This window comes from Coffea arabica, chromosome 5e (assembly GCF_036785885.1).
Source record: "Coffea arabica cultivar ET-39 chromosome 5e, Coffea Arabica ET-39 HiFi, whole genome shotgun sequence".
Lineage (NCBI taxonomy): Eukaryota > Viridiplantae > Streptophyta > Magnoliopsida > Gentianales > Rubiaceae > Coffea > Coffea arabica.
This window is the reverse complement of record NC_092318.1, coordinates 47,072,997-47,092,950: the sequence shown is the minus strand read 5'-3', so window position 1 is coordinate 47,092,950 and position 19,954 is coordinate 47,072,997. Positions and strand designations below refer to the sequence as shown.

Sequence of the window (19,954 nt, the reverse complement as noted above, 5' to 3'; positions counted from 1 at the left end):
AGATGGCCCTTTCGTCTTCTTGTATGGGGATATTCTCAGCATCTGGGAAAGGCAGCAAACATATTCCGCAATCAGGGCTGTGGTATCATTGTTCCAAATTCAATTATGTTATCATTTCAGACTCCAAATCCCCTGTATTACATATGATTTACAAGACATTATTTGATTGCATCATATACACGTTTTTTAATTAATTTATTTTTTATCTCACATACACTATCACAAAAGTAGTAGAATTAATCTTTTATACACTGATAGTGTATACACTTTCATTATTGGATGTCTGACATATAATTCGAATTTGAATTTGAAACTCAAATTTTGTATATATGTAGTGTATTCAATCATGATAGTGTACACACTATTAGCGTATATAAGATTTACTCAAAATATTATATTGTTGTTTCAAAAAACTTATAATCCTCTTTCCAAACATACTAAGACTGTCATTGTAGTACATTAGGTGATATGTCACCCTTCATTTTTGGCATATGACTAAGTATGCACTTAAAATCTGACTAATCTGTCATTGTAGCTATGATAAAAGATGTGTGACACTTGCGTTTAATCTGAAGAATCTCTAATTGGCAAGCCTTATTAGCACATCTATAGCTGACATATAATATACTTTCTGATGCTACACTAAAATATCCACCAAACACCGACAATCAAGGCTGTGGTATCATTGTTCCAAATTCAATTATGTTCTCATTTCAGACTCCAATTCCCCTGTATTACATATGATTTACAAGACATTATTCGATTGCATCATATACACGTTTTTTAATTTACCTTTTATTTTTTTATTTCACATATAGTACATCACAAAAGTAGTAGAACTAATTTTCTACACGCTGATACTATATACACTTTCACCATTGAATGCATGACACATAATTCAAATTGGAATTGAAATCCAAATTTTTCATATATATCGTGTATCCAATCGTGATAGTGTATACATTATCAGTGTATATAAAATTTATTCAAAGTATTATATCGTTGTTTCAGAAAACCTTTCCAACTGTCATTGTAGTACATTAGGGTGGTATATAACCCTTCATTTTTGGCATATGATCAAGTATGCACTTAAAATCTGACTGATCTGTCATTGTAGCTATGATAGAAGAAGTGAGACACTTGCATTTAATTTGAAGAATCTCTAATTAGTAAGCCTCATTAGCACATCCATAGCTGGCATATAATATACTTTCTGATGCTACACTAAAATATCCGCCAAACACCGACAAATCCAAGCACCTTAGGTCGAAGAAAAGGTTCAAAACGTGAACAAAAAAATCAAGAAAGAGATCAATGGCATCAATTGAGGTTGAATGGAACAAAGGTAAATTATTCAAGATGACTTGGTAGGGAGTCAGAAAGACAAAGACCTGTCATTGTACGTGCAACCACACATACAAATTTGTCAAAATTTTCAACTTGACTCAAATCATGAGACAAAAAGATGGGTAAAATAGTGAAATAATTTATTCGCCAAACACCTTTCATCCAAGAAATTATATATTGAACCTACCAATGATACGTTGACACGATTCTTTAACTGGCATTGGCCACAGCCAATAATATTTGCGTAATTTTGTTTGTTGTCCACATTATGTCTTCATTTTCCTCGTTTGGGGGGACAGAGGTTGAACTTTCATGGCTGCTGTTTTGTGATAAATGATGTTGCTTTAAGGAACTTTTGCTGTTTGCTTTACTGGGATTTTCTGTTTGATACCTTCTCAATCCCTCTCCCTTTTCCTAGTCCGACCAATGTATTAAAAGAATCAAGAAACCATCAATGACCTGCATAACATGTTATCTGTTACTAATAGATCAAGATGGCATAGCTAACAACACAGGCAACACTCATGCTCTTGCACCCTGAAGGAATTACAAGAAGTAGCATTAGTTGGAGAAATCATGTTGTTCGGGAAATTTAAGAGCCAATGTTGTCTACTTGATCAACCAATTGGATTAACTAATTAAAATTACAATTGCAACTTGTTTTTTTCCTTGTTCTTTTGCTATAGATACTGTAGAAATAAATTCTGTATAATCAAAATTTTTGGTTTATGTAACAAATGTCAGCTTAGACTTACTTTTCTCCGAAATTCAACTTGACAAGTATTTTTGTTTTACAACTTGACATATTATGCTCATGTTCCGAACTTAATCATAACTACTGATAAGTTATATATAGCCTATACAATAGTGGCCTTAACATGTTACAAATGGAGAATTGAGTCGGATAATGAGTCGAAAGAGACGATAAGTAGAAATGTTTGAAATCAAAATCTCTCAGTTAAAAAAAAAAGAAAGAAAGTAGAAGTTACAACTATAAAATCGACAAACACATACGTAGAACCTATAATGAATTACACAATCAAATAAAGTAAATGCATTGAGCAACAATATTCCTCAAATATTTAATTGTCTGTAATAATTACTACATAATGAAATTTAATCACGAAAGTAAAAAAAAAATAGAGAGAAAGAAAAATCAAGAGTCAAGTGGGAGAAGAAGTTTGAAAATAATAGGTTATAGTAACATTTTTGTTTGCTCCCTTGACGTGATTGGAGGGACGGTGACTAATGACGGCGGTGGCTGGCGCAAGTTGCTGGTGAATGAATTGTGACGGGGACGATCGGTTCTAAATTTTATGCTATTTGGACGGCCTTAAAATTTTCTTTTTTTTTAAAAAAAAAAAAGTATTTTGGCTGGGAGGGAATTATAATCCCAATGCAAAAATGAGAAGCCAAATTTAATTTCATCTTTGTATCTTTAGCTTGAAGACTACATACAGTTTTAAATTTTTTGATGATTTTTGTTTTGTTCAAGAGAGTAAAAAAAGGAAAAACTTGAAAGTTGAACAAAGATCTCTGCGGTCATCTGACTAAAATATCTTTACTAACTATTTTTTTGATAATTTACTAATTCAATTTAATAATTTGGTACCATAATTTATAATGTCGAGCATGTCTTTTACAGTATGAACCAACTATTGTAGACATAAATTATATATATATATATATATATATATATAAATAAGTCCAAATTGTAAGTATATAATATATGTCACAAATGTTGGTTGGGTCCGTACACCACACGGGAAAGAGTGATTCTGCTAGATATAAGGGATAATTTCAGAAACCTCCCTTGAGGTTTCTGAGTATTTGATTGCCCTGCCTTCAGGTTTTAAAAATTATATTAACCTCCCTTGAAATTTATTATTTTATAACATTTAGGTCTAACAAACAATTAAAAAGTGATATTAGGAGAGAGAAATAATATGATTGTACCATTGTCCTTCATCTACTAAATTGTTTAATTAACCTAGTATCAACCCAAATATTAAAGAAAACACTAGAATTTGTTGTTTATCATTCGAGATCACATGTGGCACAAAAAATAGTATATCATTCTATATATTTCATTTAATATAAGATCGAAATTGCCCTTTTCAGTTACAAATCCATTGTCAAACAAGATCAATAATAAATAATCAAAACAATCTATAACCAAAATATTGAAAAGAGTGAAATGTAATATCATAAAAATCTCAGCGACTAACCTTAATATATTGAAAAGAATATTTATGATGTTAAAGTTTGTTCTTTATAATATTTTGGTTGCATTTTTTTTTATTTGTTATTAATTGTGTTTGACAATGAGTATGTAATTGAAAAGAGAAATTTGGATCTTATATTAAGTGAAAAATATAAAATGATATACTATTATTTGATGCTATATGTGATTTTATCCCTAATGATAAACAACAAATTGTAGTGTTTTTCTTTAATGTATGTGTTAGTGTTAAATTAATTAAATAATGTAGTAGATGAGGGACAATGATGGAATCATATTATTTTCTCTCTCCTAATATCACTTTTTAATTATTGGTTGGATTTAAATGTTACAAGATAATTAACTTCAAGGGACGTTAGTGTAATTCTCGAAATCTAGAGGGAGGTCAGTGAAATAGTCAGAAATCTCAAGGGAGGTTTCTGAAATTATCCTACAAATTTGAGCTAACTTATTGTAATCTGATTATCCTGCTCTGCAACTCCAAGATTTATGTGTCACGAAAATTTTACTAGTTTTAGGTTCAAGTCTCACCAAACGTGGTTAATCGTTAATCGTGAATTAGATTGTAATGTTGTTGAAAATTGTGAGTTATAACTTAATTTTATTGCTCGAAAAGCCTGAAGAACAATAATATGTTTCGAGCAGCACGAATTAGGCTCAATATTGTCCAAGAGAATGATCAGAGCACAAAAAACGTTACAATCTCAAGATAAATATTACTTATATATAAACTCGGAGGATATCAATGTCTGAACTAGTAATTAAAAGGTGCACATTTTCGATTTCTGTTCTTGAGTTTTAGAAGGCATTCAACAAAAACGTCAAGAAACCAGCTGCCAGCACCAGCACAGTTGATTGAGCAGTTTTCAGCGCCCCATTTTTCTTGGGACTTTCTGCTTCTGCAGATGCACATTCAAGGCCCTGGGCGCCATCCTTGCAAAAATTCGCAAAAAGTCCAGGAGGATAATGTCCATACATGTTAATGTAACTGAACATGGTTGATGCACAATCGTTTTTCATGTCATTCACTTGATCAGCAAAAGGGCAGGCGAATTCCTTGAAGGCATCGCAGCAGAGTTTTGGAGAGTAATTCGGCCCTTTGCATTGGCTAGTGATGATTGTGTAGTTCTGAGCTTCAAAGTTTACAGGGCAAGCTGAAAAGTTTCATGATTGCAGAAAGTTTTAGCATACATTTTCCAAGAATTTTCAGTGTTCAATAATTCTTGTAGAATGGAAGGCTTAGCTATTAAATAAAACTTTTCCTTTTCTCTTTTGTTTTCCTGATAAGGGCATGTAGAAATGACCACCTATGGTTCTTTAGGCAGAGAAAAACAACTTGAATTATGTCAATCTTGAAGAAACATGGATAGATCACTAAAATGGTAATTTTTCTGTTCATGCAGTTATCTGCATTCATATGCTTTTTTTTTTCTGATATTATGAATTTTTTTAACTTAAAGTAAATTGTTTCTCCACATGTAACCGAACCTAGTTGGATTCTTTTAAACATAAATAATGAAAAGAATGTAGGCAGCATATGAGTTAATTTGTTGGAATGATTTACCTAAGTGAAAGAAATGCAAGATTGAAGCTAAATCCATGGATAACATGTAGAAGTATTAACTTTATTGCTCATAATTTAGGAGGACTAAGAAATTCTGTAGAATTAACTAACATTCAAAAGGATATAACAAAGGAATAATTCTGGGATTCAGAAATTTAAATTTTAAGATGTCAAAATAAAAGTTTAATCAAGGATGCCCTCACAAGGAACAACCATGAAATTGTGGCAAGGATAAAAATGATTTTGAAACTTAATTTATTTCTTCATTCCCAACAATATCCAGGGTGCAAAAATGAATAAAGGAGAGAAAGAATCTCACATGCTTTTGCTTGAAGAAGGGTACGACCTCTCAATCCGCTAGGCTCCAATGCATGATCTAACATAGAACGAAAGTTTCAGATATATTAAACAGAAATTAGATTAGAAAAAAAAAATCAACATGGTATACATAAATGCCATAACAATTCTCACTTGAAATGTAGGATGAAGAGGCCAATCCAACAAGAAGAAAGAAGAGAAACAACATTAGAGATGGATTAGACCCCATTGTTTCTCTTCTGTTCAACGATCAGTTTTGTCCAGTCTCGTTATGAAAATGGTGAAAAAGAAAGAGACAAGAAAATGTTGGAATGTAGCAGCTGCCTGCATCTGTAGGGGTGTCATTTTTGTGGAAAGTAAAAAAATGGCAGGAAAATGGAAGAGAGAGAAGCGGAGAAGGGATGGAAGGGGATGAATGGATGGATGGAGGAGGAACCTTGTTTGGCAGTAGCAAAGAAGTATATTAGTTGTTGGATACGTGGGGAATCCCTCTTTTGTTTTATTTGGTTAAAAACTTCTAAACAAGGATCATATTGACATTTTGATTTTCGGGCCAGTTTATAATACTTTCAATCCATTTTTGTATCACTCTTTTATGCATCAGTTACAATAAATTATGTATATTTTTTTTAACGTCAATTTGATATTCGTTTCGGCAATTCTTATACAGGTAAACAACTTATAGTGTCACATAAATATATAATTTCAATACATTTTATACAAGTTCTTTTATTATTATTATTATGCATGATTGATGATAAATTAGGCATATTTTAGAATTATCTTATGCCCATTAGCCTTAGTTTGAAAGTTTAATTTCGAAACTCTATGCAAGTCTTGTGCTAATACAAATTTGTACCAATGCATCACAAAATTTCAACTTTTGTTATATACTTTGCTATGTTTCTACGTTCTTATGCTTATTATCCTCAATTTTATCTTTCTTTAGTGTAAGTGGAAGGACTTGAATTCGCAATCTCGCACTTACACTCGTTCCCTCTGAACCATCTAACCCATCTCTTCCCCCAATTAACCTCAATTGGAAATAAATTAATGGTGCAATTCAAGGTTAATAAGAGGTGATGGTGGTGAACCGTTAAACGAATGCATAGTGAAAGTTTAAGGTAGATAATATTCATGGTAATGAAGTTTGTTTGTATTAATACACCATCCCAATTTTATAAATAACTTCGATTAATTTCCTAAAAACATAGTAGTGGACAACATTATACTGATCATGTAAACTTCTTGCAAATAAATGCAAATAAAGAAAATGATGAAAATGCAAATAAAGAAAAAATTAGGGGGGGGGGGGTCAAACTTCTTGCAAACTTCTTGAATGATGAAAAAATACAATTAATAAAATAATTTAAAATAATTGGAATCGCCCTTAGGAGAGTATCTGGTCCGACACTATATAAAAATGATCCGGGTATATATTAATTTTATTAATTTAATATTGTGTGGACATATTATATATCAAGAACGGAAAGTGCGGATATGGTCGAATGGTAAAATTTCTCTTTACCAAGGAGAAGACGCGGGTTCGACTCCCGCTATCCGCCCAAAATAAATTAATATGATAAAGTAAAGAATTTGTTATTATTGGACAGTTTTCATTTCCTTATTCATCCCTACACTAGTATTAGTATCCATTAATCATAATTTGATCCTAAATTTTTGTATCAATTGACATTTATATGTTGTCATTTTACCACTTTTTGGTGCACATCTGGCAAACTTCACAAGATACCCCAATGCATAGGCAAAATTTGGATATAAACTCCACTGAACTTTTAGCATACATGAACCATTTTGTCTCGCTTGTTAACAAACAGTTTGATAATGAAAGGAAACACAGGCCACCATTTCTTCCATCCATCTTTAACCCAAACTCCATAATTAACTTCACTTTATCATTCAGAGCCAATAATACATTAATTCTTTCTATCAGTCTTTTAATCCGTAAGACTAAGAGTAGCAGGACAGCCAAATATAGGACTAGTTCAAGAAACTAAATTCTTGAGATATAATCACGTAAACATACATCAGTGAGTTCAGAATTGAAATACATTATACATACAAGCAAAATGGTTCCTTTTAACAAATCCAAAGCATAATAAATAGCTTGCTTTCAAGTTCAAAATGTGGGAAAAGCGAATACCATATTTTTTCGATCATCCGCTTTGCGTCCAAGTACTTAGCATTGCATCACAACCATCTGGCATATGTCCAAAAACGTGTCTGAAATTTCAGCATCAAAACATTGTGCAAAAAAATCTGAATCTGTATAGTCTGATAAAATCACTGCCTGGCCACCGAAGTTCTTTGATCTCAGTCACTTTGTATTTCCTTTCTGTAATACTAGAAATTAGCAAGGATCTCACCTCTTATAACCTAATCAGTTAGTATGCAGGCGCTGCCTCAATTGAAGGGAAAAAGTCTCCGCCAAAATTGTAGAAGAAATGCTTGTTTCTAGCAGAGGTTGCTGTAATGTCTCTCCTTTCGGCTGATGGACCTCCCCATACGAAGTCTTCGAGCTGTAAGTGATTCAAACAGAATCTCTAAAGCATCTTCGATAGCTTCAGCCTGACTATCCAGTCCATGAGAGCTGAACTCAGGAACAAGATGAAGCTCATAAAGGAGACCAACTGCTGCTGCTGCTGTGCAGGTACGGTCCCATGAGGGTTGTGGTCTGCTATCAGACAAGAAAGAAATTGAACCTTAATCGCGGTGGCATTAAATTGGCAAACAAGAATAAACTATTAAAGCATGCAAGTCAAATATATCACGAGATGAGCATTTGCATGAAGAATCTTGCCTAAGTTTGTGCATTAGAGATACCCCTGCATTCAGAGAGATGCAAGGAAGGTCTTCTCCCCAAACTACCTGTGCTTTATCCTGCACATCAATGTTCAAGGTAAATGTTGAGTAGGATGCACTACTACATCACTAGACTGATCCATACAACGCTCATCTTTTGCAATGCAGCATGAAATTGGAAAAACAGGATCCTCAAACTGATTTTTTGCTTGAGATGTGTCTGATATTTGATACCCATAAACACTCTTAGGCATAGTTCAAATACCGCATGTGTCAATAACTTGAAAACAAGAGTCAGATTCGTAAATATACATTGGGTATTACAAAACAAACAAGCGAAGCCAGTCGAGTTACAATCTACCAAATCCACAAAGTATATCCACAACAAAAATGAAGATATATATGTATTGAAGAGAAGCATGACAAAAACTTGTAACTAATTCATTCAGAGAAGAACTACTTTACTTTCTTGTAAGATTCAACATTTCATGTGTACCTGCTTGCATGTGTCGTATTTATAACTTGGAACTGGTGTAACAGGAAACAAATTTGCTTAATTAGAAGGTAATTCATAACCTCTATCCATTTATGTCCACCAAAGGAATGATGGGATTTCAAAACTACATATTACAGAAGAGTTTCAGAATCTGTGGCACTTCCAGATGTCAAGGCATTTAATTCTTACTGTTGTTGTAAATGAACTATTTACTAGGAACCTTTCCATTTCAAAGTGAAAACACATATGCTTATATCTGTATAACTTAACTCAAGAAAAATATATAACCTACAAGACAATGAACTTGTGGTTGCTCCACTAGATTTCTTTCCTCTTTTCCTTTTTCTTGTCTCCCATCTGAGACAAGAATGCTTAGTCATAGCCCCATGGACGTGTGATAGAAAATAAAAGGAGGTCAGACCCCAATTGTATTTCTGGTTTACCTTTAAACGCTTGAACATTGCTTGGGAATTGCTCCATGTACCATCAATCAAAATAAAATTAATTCTTTCATCTCCAAGTACCTGCATAGTCACACAACCTTCAAATCAATATCCTAGAAGAGTCAGAAGAATTGAAGGTTAACGTATTGAAACGAAGCCAGTCTTCTTTGTATGGGCTAAAGTTTAAGCTACCTGAACACACAGACAAAGGGGCTATAAGCATTCAATGCGTGTGAGGGCAGGAATTCATAGACACATATAAGTAGAATCTTCAACTTACCAATCCACTTTTGTCCACCCAAACTAGTCAGGACTTGACACTCCATTTTTTGAGGAATAGAAAATTGAATCTTTTGGAATTAAACCATGAACTAAAATTAGGGGACTGATCAAATACCAAGCTCCGATGTGGAAATCTGAATATCTTGCACATATACTGCATTACTTAATTCTGTACGCTCAACTAATTCGACAAATTTGAGGACGTCAGCCTGAATGATATTCATGCTTCTTTATATCTAAATTTCGTGCTAATCCAACAGAAACAGAATGTGGCACTCAATTAATCCTCTCCATCTCCTCCCTATGACCAAAGATGCGTAAAACCACAAAAAGATAGGCATCCATAATCCATTTGCGAGAGTTGAAATCACATAACTTTTTTTTGGGGAAATGGTAAGCTTTAATATAATTCAAAAGTAGGGAAGAACCCAGTAAATATACATATGAGTTCTCGGGAGTAAATCTAACCTCTATGAGTTAGAGTTACCTTCCTATCATCATGTAAAATTTTTACTAACTCTATGGGATAACTACAATTGAAAACTTCAGAGCCTAAATCAAATAACTGTTTACAATGCCAAAACAGTACACTATTACAGAGCATTGTGTTAAGATGTCGTCTTCTCTTATAATGTTATAATTTTCTGATATAACTTGAGCATATTTTCTTAAGTTTAAGATGTTATTATCTCATGTGACACTTACGATAGGTATATCCTAAACAAACAGAACATTTACTGACAAGGACTCTAAAAAATGTACCGGGTTCAAAGATTCTTGATATTGAGCACTTCTGTGGCTTCAGAAAATTTCATGAAAATATTCAGTTGAATTCAAGGTTGCAAGTATAGTAAACAGTTAAATTGAATAACATGTAGTATTCACGAAGTAGATCACCATTTACTGTAAAATCATCTTTTGTTCATCAACATCAAATTTCTTAGATAAATCAATTTATTCTCCTCTCCAAAAGTTTAAATTGCTTCAATGAGCTAATGTAACCAACTAATTACACAATACTGTACTTCATGCACCTATGCAGTTCCAAACCTAGAGTCACATAAAACTTTCACATTCCAACTTGCACAGTCAGCTAGAACAATTTTTGTTCAGCACTAAATTTCTATTTATGTGCATCAAATCAGCAAAGGACCAGAAAAAAAAATTACAATGATACAAAACTCATAATTTAATTTTTTTTTTAAAGCAGGAAATGATTGAGAACAAGGATAACATGTTTCATATGAGGAATATGAGAAATGATTTTTTTGTCCAGAGGCTTAATCAATCAACCTTAAGCCTGAGACTTGAGCTGAAAATCATTTCAATTTGTTTTTCTTTTGATGCATTTTGTGGAGAAGAAGAACATACCATGTTAAATGCAATCTTAAAACTAAAGATCACAAACTTAATTTGTTAATTAGTAGATCGCAAACTTAATGAAGGTTCTACTACGTTTGAACCAATCAAGATTTGACAACCAAAAAAAATACAAGAAATTCACTCTTTTTCTGTATTCATGCGACTATAGAAGGATTACCGAATTCTGTTCAGACTGATGATCCCTGGAGGAATTTTGAATGAATGTGTCCTGAACAGACATCGGCATAGCATTCTTATTAGGGTAGAGACACCAAACATTTCTTCTCCCTGAAGAATACACAATGCACTTCAGAAACTCACAGGCATAAACTTTAAAGTCTTAAAGTAGCAAATGAACATGAAACTAAACATGGATATGCATTAACGTTAAAAACTGGCATTATTCATAACAAATAATAATGCAAAAAATAGCATAATAGGCTATTTCATATACTGTAGTTGTTTTAGCTAAGTCTATTTCTCATATCTAAATAATCCATTAAATTGGCCAAGACCTTAGTCCCACATAGCTTTGACGTAATTCTAGGTTATATTAGAAAGTCAAAAACATGGCATAACAATTTTAATTGTAGCAAGATTTCATCTCCAGATCTCCGTCTTTTACACCTTATTCAATTACGTTAAAGAGATCAAATTCAACCAGTTAGTTTTATACGAAATGAATCCCAATTATCACTAAATATATATTCCCTTCTGCAGAAGTAAGGATGTAATCCTTTCAAATTGGGAAATGGTATCTCAGATTACAGAGAAAGTAACCGATGTTCCATCAGAATACTGTGCATACCTTCTCAAACTCAATTTGTTACAATCAGCTATGTGATCTATTCGAGTTAATTAGACTCAACTTCTCAAGTTAATTGAGTTAAAAAAAAGGATGGAATTCCAATTTTCCCTCAAATATCCCAGAGTTGTATACTACCCAGTAGGCATGCATAATAAATTATTTAATTAATAATCTGTTCCTCTTTCTGTTGCTCATCTGAGGCTCCACTTAGTTGATTATTCCTATAGGTTTTTCACAAAGCAACTTTAGCTGTCAAACTTTTATAGCAACAAATTTTGCCACAAACTCTTTGCTAATTTATTTTTTTAAGGAGGTAAAAATTAATTTAGAGGCTCAAGGGAGTGGAATCAGAAAATACAAGGTCTATTATGATTGTAAACAAAGTGAGCCTTACAATAATTATTGGGAAAGAAAGTTTTCAGAGATTGTCAGTTGCATGCAGAAGAAATCAAGCAGTTTCAACAATGTGAAGTGTTTGCAGTAGGAAGCCGAACATGTAGAGCAAACTACGAAGTCAAAAAATGAACTACAAAGACCATTGTGCATTTAAATAGTCATGGCTTTGACACTCATGCCTTACAGATCTAATACTAGTACAACATAGTGAATCAAAGATGAGGAGATGCATCTTCAAAATATTACCAATTAAACCATGATTTAACCTGAAAAGTTCAATGCACTCCACATGATTTCTTCAAGTTCAGAAATGCCAAAGAGACACAAAGTTGCAGCATGGGTGCCAAACACTTGACATAACAACTTTCCCGTGTTGTTCTGTCGTAAAAAATCCTACAGAAGAACAATAAAGTCCTTAGCTGATCCTCATGTAATGCATATATGTAACTAGGGAAAGAAAATGAAAACGAGAAGAATATGAACCTTTGGATGCATATACAACCAAAAACGTATCCGATGCCAAAGGGGAAAAGGCAGAAGTCTTGAACACATGCAATCTTCCATGGGAAGCCAGCACTAAGCAATTAGACAGACAGGAAAAGACTGAATTTGCAACTGAGCACAGATGAAATGCAGAGACAATTTATGGGTTATGGGAAGGAACACCGAGACAATAGTTGGTTCTCCAACTTACCATCACTATGAGAAAAAAGAAATAACAGATGTACCTTCTGACAGAGATATCCTCTACTACCGAGTAAGCGGCATGCTATTTGACGAGCTGAAAAGAATTGGAGCTTCTTCTCAGAATTTCCTAAAGATTGAAACTTTGCCCTATGCTTTTTATCCTCTTGCACTTTAAAATCTCCCTGAAGATGAGCATATCAACCACTAGGATCAGAAAGAAACAAATTAGGGGATTGCCCCTAATAGCAATTAAAACAACAGAATGGAGTTAGGATTTCCCAAAACACTTCTCAGCTAGCTAGCTAAATTTCTATAGCTTCTTTGAGACTTAAAAAGGAAAAATGAGGAAAAGGGAATGGTCCCAGTTGCTGCAACAATTTTTGATTTATTCATTTCTATTTTTTAGATAGTGGAATGTGGAGTTTTTGGGTTGCAAGCAACTGATTCCATACCCTTAATGCCCCCACTCGGGTGACAAGCCCACATTACCAAGCCCAGCGATCGTAGGTTAAGGAAATGAATTTTATATACTGAATTGGAGGCATTGATAATGTTGATATGGGATAGAATCTAGCAGGTCATGAATTGCTTCCGTTATTGTCATTACATTTTTCAATTTCCAAAAAGGATTATCAGCTAAATTAACAACCATTCTGTTAGATTAGATAATCACTTCACAGCAGCTACAACATGTACATACAACATTATTCAACAGAAAAAGTATTGATTAAACACTGAAAATGATAGAAAAAATCAATAAATATCACACAGAGCAGACAACACAAACAATAAGAAACCTAATCGCAACCCCATACCATATAAACATTGTGATATGACACCGGCTTGCTATCTATGTGATCATGTACACATACAAAAATATTGCAAACGCCAGCTAGCTAAATTTCTATAGTTTTTTTTATGCTTAAACAGGAAAAACGAAGAAAAGGGAATGGTCCCAGTTGCGGCAACATTTTTTTAATTCATTGTTTCTATTTTTTACATAGTGGAATGTGGAATTTTTTTGGGCTGCCAGCAACCGAGTCCATGCCCTTGCCCCCCACTTGGGTGAAAGCCCACGTTACCGAGCTCGGCGATCATGGGATAAGGAAATGAACTTTATATACTGAATTGGAGGCACTGATAGCGTTGATGTGGGATACAATCTAGCAAGTCATGAACTAGTTCCCTAATTGTTGTCACATTTTTCAATTTCCAAAAAGGATTATCAGCTAAATTAACAAACCATTCTGGTAAATTATATAATCACTCCACAGCAGCTACAATATGTACAATATTATTCAACAAAAAAAGTGTTGATTCCACTGAAAATGACAGAAAAAAAGAAATATCAAGCAGAGCAGACAACATGTGCAATAAGAAACCCAATCGTAACCCCTTACCATATAAACATTGTGATATGACACCTGCTTACTATCTATGGGATTATGCATACATACCAAAATATTGCAAACACTAGCTAGCTAAATTTCTATAGTTTCATTGTAGCTCAAACAGGAAAAATGAACCTGCTTGCTATCTATTGGATTATGAGCACATACAAAAATATTGCAAACGCTAGCTAGCTAAATTTCTATAGTTTCATTCTGGCTTAAACAGGAAAAATGAAGAAAAGGGAATGGTCCCAGTTGCCGCAACATTTTTGAATTCATTCATTTCTATTTTTTCGATAGTGGAATGTGGAATTTTTTTGGGTAGCAAGCAACTGATTCCATACCCTTAATGCCCCCACTCAGGTGACAAGCCCACGTTACTGAGCCCGGCGATTGAAGGATAAGGAAATGAACTTTAAATACCAAATTGGAGCCACTGATGATGTCGATGTGGGATAGAATCTAGCAAGTCATGAACTACTTCCGTTATTGTCATTACATTTTTTAATTTTGAAAAAGGATTATCAGCTAAATTAACAAACCATTCTGTCAAGTTAGACAATCACTCCACAGCAGCTACAACACGTACAACATTATTCAACAGAAAAAGTATTGATTAACTACTGAAAATGATTAAAAAAAGAAATATCAAACAGAGCAGACAATATCAACAATAAGAAACCTAATCGTAACCCCTTACCATATAAACATTGTGATATGACTCTTGCTATCTATAGAATTATGCACACATACAAAAATATTGCAAGCGCAAGCTAGCTAAATTTCTATAGTTTAATTGTGGCTTAAACAGGAAAAATGAAGAAAAGGGAATGGTCCCAGTTGCTGCAACGTTTTTTTAATTCATTGATTTTTATTTTTTAAATCGTGGAACGTGGAATGTGGAATTTTTTTGGGCTGCCAGCAACTGAGTCCATGCCCTTGCCCCCCACTTGGGTGAAAGCTCACATTACCGAGCTCGGCGATCGTGGGATAAGGAAATGAACTTTATATACTGAATTGGAGGCACTGGTTGCGTCGATGTGGGATAGAATCTAGCAGGTCATGAACTAGTTCCCTTATTGTCGTTACATTTTTCAATTTCCAAAAAGGATTATCAGCTAAATTAACAAACCATTCTGGTAAATTATATAATCACTCCACAGCAGCTACAATATGTACAACATTATTCAGCAGAAAAAGTATTGATTAACCACCGAATATGACAGAAAAAAAAGAAATATCAAACAAAGCAGACAACATAAACAATAAGAAACCTAATCATAACCCCTTACCTTATAAACATTGTTATATGACGCCTGCTTACTATCTATGGGATTATGTATACATACAAAAATATTGCAAACACTAGCTAGCCAAATTTCTGTAGTTTCCTTGTGGCTTAAGTAGGAAAAATGAACCTGTTTGCTATCTATGGGATTATGTACACATACAAAAACACTGCAAATGCTAGCTAGCTAAATTTCTACAGTTTCATTGTGCCTTAAACAGCAAAAATGAAGGAGGTAATGGTCCAACCAGCTGCAACATTTTTGAATTCATTCATTTCTATTTTTTAGATAGTGGAATGTGGAATTTTTTTGGGTTGCAAGCAATTGATTCCATACCCTTAATGCCCCCACTCGGGGTACAAACCCACATTACCGAGCCTAGCATTCGTAGGATAAGGAAATGAACTTTATATACCAAATTGGAGCCACTGATGATGTCGATGTGGAATAGAATCTAGCAAGTCATGAACTACTTCCGTTATTGTCATTACATTTTTCAATTTCCAAAAAGGATTATCAGCTGAATTAACAAACCATTCTATTAAGTTATACAATCACCCCACAGCAGCTACAACACATACAACATTATTCAACAGAAAAAGTATTGATTAACCACTAAAAATGATAGAAAAAAGAAATATCAAACAGAGCAGACAATATAAACAACAAGAAACCTAATCGTAACCCCTTACCATATAAACATTTTGATATGACGCTTGCTATCTATGGGATTATGCACACCTACAAAAATATTTCAAACGCTAGCCAGCTAAATTTCTACAGTTTATTTGTGGCTTACACAGGAAAAATGAAGAAAAGGGAATGGTCCCAGTTGCTGCAATGTTTTTTTTTAATTCATTGATTTTTATTTTTTAGATCGTGGAATGTGGAATGTGGAATTTTTGTGCTGCCAGCAACCGAGACCATGCCCTTGCCCCCCACTTGGGTGAAAGCCCACGTTACCGAGCTCGGCAATCGTGGGATAAGGAAATGAAATTTATATACTGAATTGGAGGCACTGATAGCGTCGATGTGGGATAGAATCTAGCAAGTCATGAACAAGTTCCCTTATTGTCGTTACATTTTTCAATTTCCAAAAAGGATTATCAGCTAAATTAACAAACCATTCTGCTAAATTATATAATCACACCACAGCAGCTACAATATGTACAACATTATTCTGCAGAAAAAGGATTGATTAACCACTGAAAATGACAGAAAAAAAGAAATATCAAGCAGAGCAGACAACATAAACAATAAGAAAACTAATCATAATCCCTTACCATATAAACATTGTGATATAACACCTGCTTACTATCTATGAGATTATGTATACATACAAAACTATTGCAAACACTAGCTAGCAAAATTTCTATAGTTTCATTGTGCCTTAAACTGGAAAAATGAACCTGCTTGCTATCTACAGGATTATGAACACAAACAAAAATATTGCAAACGCTAGCTAGCTAAATTTCTACAGTTTCATTGTGCCTTAAACAGCAAAAATGAAGAAAAGGTAATGGTCCAACCAGCTGCAACATTTTTGAATTCATTCATGTCTATTTTTTAGATACTGGAATGTGGAATTTTTTTGGGTTGCAAGCAACTGATTCCATACCCTTAATGCCCCCACTTGGGGTACAAGCCCATGTTACTGAGCCTAGCATTCGTAGGATAAGGAAATGAACTTTATTTACCAACTTGGAGCCACTGATGATGTCGATGTGGGATAGAATCTAGCAAGTCATGAACTACTTCCATTATTGTCATTACATTTTTCAATTTCCAAAAAGGATTACCAACTAAATTAACAAACCATTCTGCTAAGTTAGACAATCACTCCACAGCAGCTAGAACATGTACAATATTATTCAATAGAAAAAGTATTGATTAACTACTGAAAATGATAGAAAAAAGAAATATCAAACAGAGCAGACAATATAAACATTAAGAAACCTAATCGTAACCCCTTACCATATAAACATTTTGATATGACGCTTGCTATCTATGGGATTACATACACATACAAAAACATTGCAAATCTAGCTAGCTAAATTTCTGTAGTTTATTTGTGGCTTAAACACGAAAAATGAAGAAAAGGGAATGGTCCCAGTTGCTGCAACGTTTTTTTAATTCATTGATTTTTTTTTTTTAAATCGTGGAATGTGGAATGTGGAATTTTTTTGTGCTGCCAGCAACCGAGTCCATGCCCTTGCCCCCCACTTGGGTGAAAGCCCACGTTACCGAGCTCGGCGATCGTGGGATAAGGAAATGAACTTTATATACTGAATTGGAGGCACTGATAGCATCGATGTGGGATAGAATCTAGCAGGTCATGAACCTGTTCCCTTATTGTCGTTACATTTTTCAATTTCCAAAATGGATTATCAGCTAAATTAACAAACCATTCTGTTAAATTATATAATCACTCCACAGCAGCTACAATATGTACAACATTATTCAGCAGAAAAAGTATTGATTAACCACTGAAAATGACAGAAAAAAAGAAATATCAAATAGAGCAAACAACATAAACAATACAAAACCTAATTGTAACTCCTTACCATATAAACATTGTGATATGATGCTTGCTATCTATGTCATTAAGTACACATCCAAAAATATTGCAAACACACACAGAAAATGAGATAGAGAGAGAGACTGATAGAGAAGAGAAGGCTATCATTCTGCATAGTGAAAAGGGGAATACATTTAACAAAAAACAAATAAAAGACATGGTAAAACACACTTTCATTTACTTCAATAGTTTAACCACCTAAAAGCACCCTTGAATCTATAATAGAATGCAAGACTCTAGCAATACCCTGTCTAAAGGTTATCTCAGACCAGTATATACTTGAACTACATCTGATCTCTACATCCAATCTTGGGAATATTTGATTACTTACTGTCTACATCAGTATCACCTTCCAAGTGACTTGCATACTAGGAGCTCTTATCAATTAAATACATATGTACTCATCTGAGGACATTCAAAACTGAACTGGACAGTTGGTACTCACTAATTTCAGTACTCCGTTAGAAACTTCACATTAAGGGATATATATCAACAAACTCTACAGAAAATGATTGTATGGCCTCGCTAATTTCCATTACCAATCTAAGGAAATGTTAAAATTGTTAATCTAGTGGCAGCCGTAAAAGTAAACCACCTGTTTTATGTGCTTGTTAGTACATGTCATAAATGAGCAATCATCGTCTGTATTAACATAAGAGAGTCCAAGAAAGAGGCATTTTACATAAATAATCTACAGGCAGCAGTAAAAGCAACATGCCTAACAAGACAGTTCAGTTTCAGAGTGATAAATTACACACAAAAAATTCTGGATGACGTCATGCACAGATCATATTAATACCGTTGACCAACAAAAGCATCACCTGAATCAAAATCTCATCCATTAATACCATGATTGATTTTTAATGCACAACGCTTTGCATTGATCAAATAAGATACCTATGACCATCCAACAGGTCACATGAGCTGAAAGCCAAACATAGCCTCGAACCTGTTGAATGTAGTAGTAAACATGACAATTCTATTCTCATGTTTACATTCACATTACCACTTACAATTTCCTTAACATAACATCAATTGATCACAGTTGATGTTTCCAGCCATTCAGAAACCAATAATAATAATAAATAAATAATAAACAAAATACAAAAATCCCAAGGTAAAATCAGTAAAGCTTCTAAACAAGTAATCACCCATCAATTTGTCTATCAAGAAAACAGTCAAATAAAAAGTTAAAAACTTTATGCATCTCATCATCTAATTTAAACACATATTACACAGAATATTCTTACTTTTGGTAGTTCAATTCTTTTCTTTTTTCCACTGTTCTTGGAGGAGAGTTGGGGGATTAATCAATAAAGAAAGAGAAAACTGTTCTTACTTGGAGTTTGCCATGATTGCCACCAAAATCCAAATGAGCTCCAATATCTTTCTCCAGAAGCTTCAAGTCCTGAATGACTTCAATAACCATGGCAGGTAGAGGTGAGATGGCGCCCCAGCCCTGCCATTCTTGAAGGCTTATGTTCGCTGCACCATTGGTGGTGACCTTTTCGGCTTTTGTTGAAAAAAACTGGTCTTTTTCTGAAAAGGGCTTCGGGTCCATGCGGTTCTTCTTCAAGAGGTTCGCAGTTTCGGCTGAAAGGAGACAGGCTTTGAAGATGAAGGGTCTGGCCATCGCCATGGACAGCAAAGTTTGTGGGTGGTATTGCAATTTTTATAAACCCATGGGCATTTTAGAGAAAAACTAAATATTGGGCCGGTTTATTGGGTTTAGCGAAGGGCTAGAGTAATGAATTTGAGTTGGACTGTTGACACCTGAATGAATTTACATTATGGACACATTTCGTTGGGCTCTAATATAGGGCCTGGAAAAGGTGACCCGAAACCAGTCCATCAATTCATTGGCAAAAAAGCTGTACAAACAAATCAGCACTTTTTTTTGTAAATTAGATTTTCGGTTTCAATGGAAG

General features: G+C 34.0%; 2 protein-coding genes and 1 non-coding gene across 5 annotated transcripts; 1 reads left to right on the top strand and 2 right to left on the bottom strand.

Annotated features, from left to right (window-relative positions):
- Positions 1-4,285: 4,285 nt before the first annotated feature.
- Positions 4,286-5,795, bottom strand: LOC113743632 (GPI-anchored protein LLG1-like). The gene is made up of 3 exons (XM_027271677.2): positions 5,625-5,795; positions 5,473-5,529; positions 4,286-4,743 (listed from the first exon to the last, which is right to left on the bottom strand). Exons 1-3 carry the CDS (start codon positions 5,698-5,700, stop codon positions 4,388-4,390), a joined length of 489 nt encoding a protein of 162 aa, XP_027127478.1. The 5' UTR covers positions 5,701-5,795; the 3' UTR covers positions 4,286-4,387.
- A 1,170-nt stretch (positions 5,796-6,965) lies between these two features.
- TRNAG-ACC (transfer RNA glycine (anticodon ACC)) lies at positions 6,966-7,036 on the top strand. The gene has a single exon. It is a non-coding gene; the product is annotated as a tRNA-Gly (tRNA).
- Positions 7,037-7,473: 437 nt separating this feature from the next.
- LOC113743563 (uncharacterized) lies at positions 7,474-19,686 on the bottom strand. 3 transcript variants are annotated; one of them, XR_003461130.2, is made up of 9 exons: positions 19,366-19,686; positions 12,810-12,950; positions 12,565-12,657; positions 12,348-12,474; positions 11,056-11,165; positions 9,234-9,314; positions 8,293-8,372; positions 7,859-8,166; positions 7,474-7,692 (listed from the first exon to the last, which is right to left on the bottom strand). XR_003461130.2 is itself a non-coding variant. In XM_027271618.2 (8 exons), exons 1-8 carry the CDS (start codon positions 19,663-19,665, stop codon positions 7,947-7,949), a joined length of 1,152 nt encoding a protein of 383 aa, XP_027127419.2. In that variant the 5' UTR covers positions 19,666-19,686; the 3' UTR covers positions 7,474-7,946. The 3 variants fall into 3 exon arrangements, 2 of the variants coding, with proteins under 2 accessions (XP_027127419.2, XP_027127420.2); XM_027271618.2 differs by having other exon boundaries at positions 7,474-8,166; XM_027271619.2 differs by lacking the exons at positions 7,474-7,692; positions 7,859-8,166 and adding an exon at positions 9,083-9,147.
- Positions 19,687-19,954: the final 268 nt, after the last annotated feature.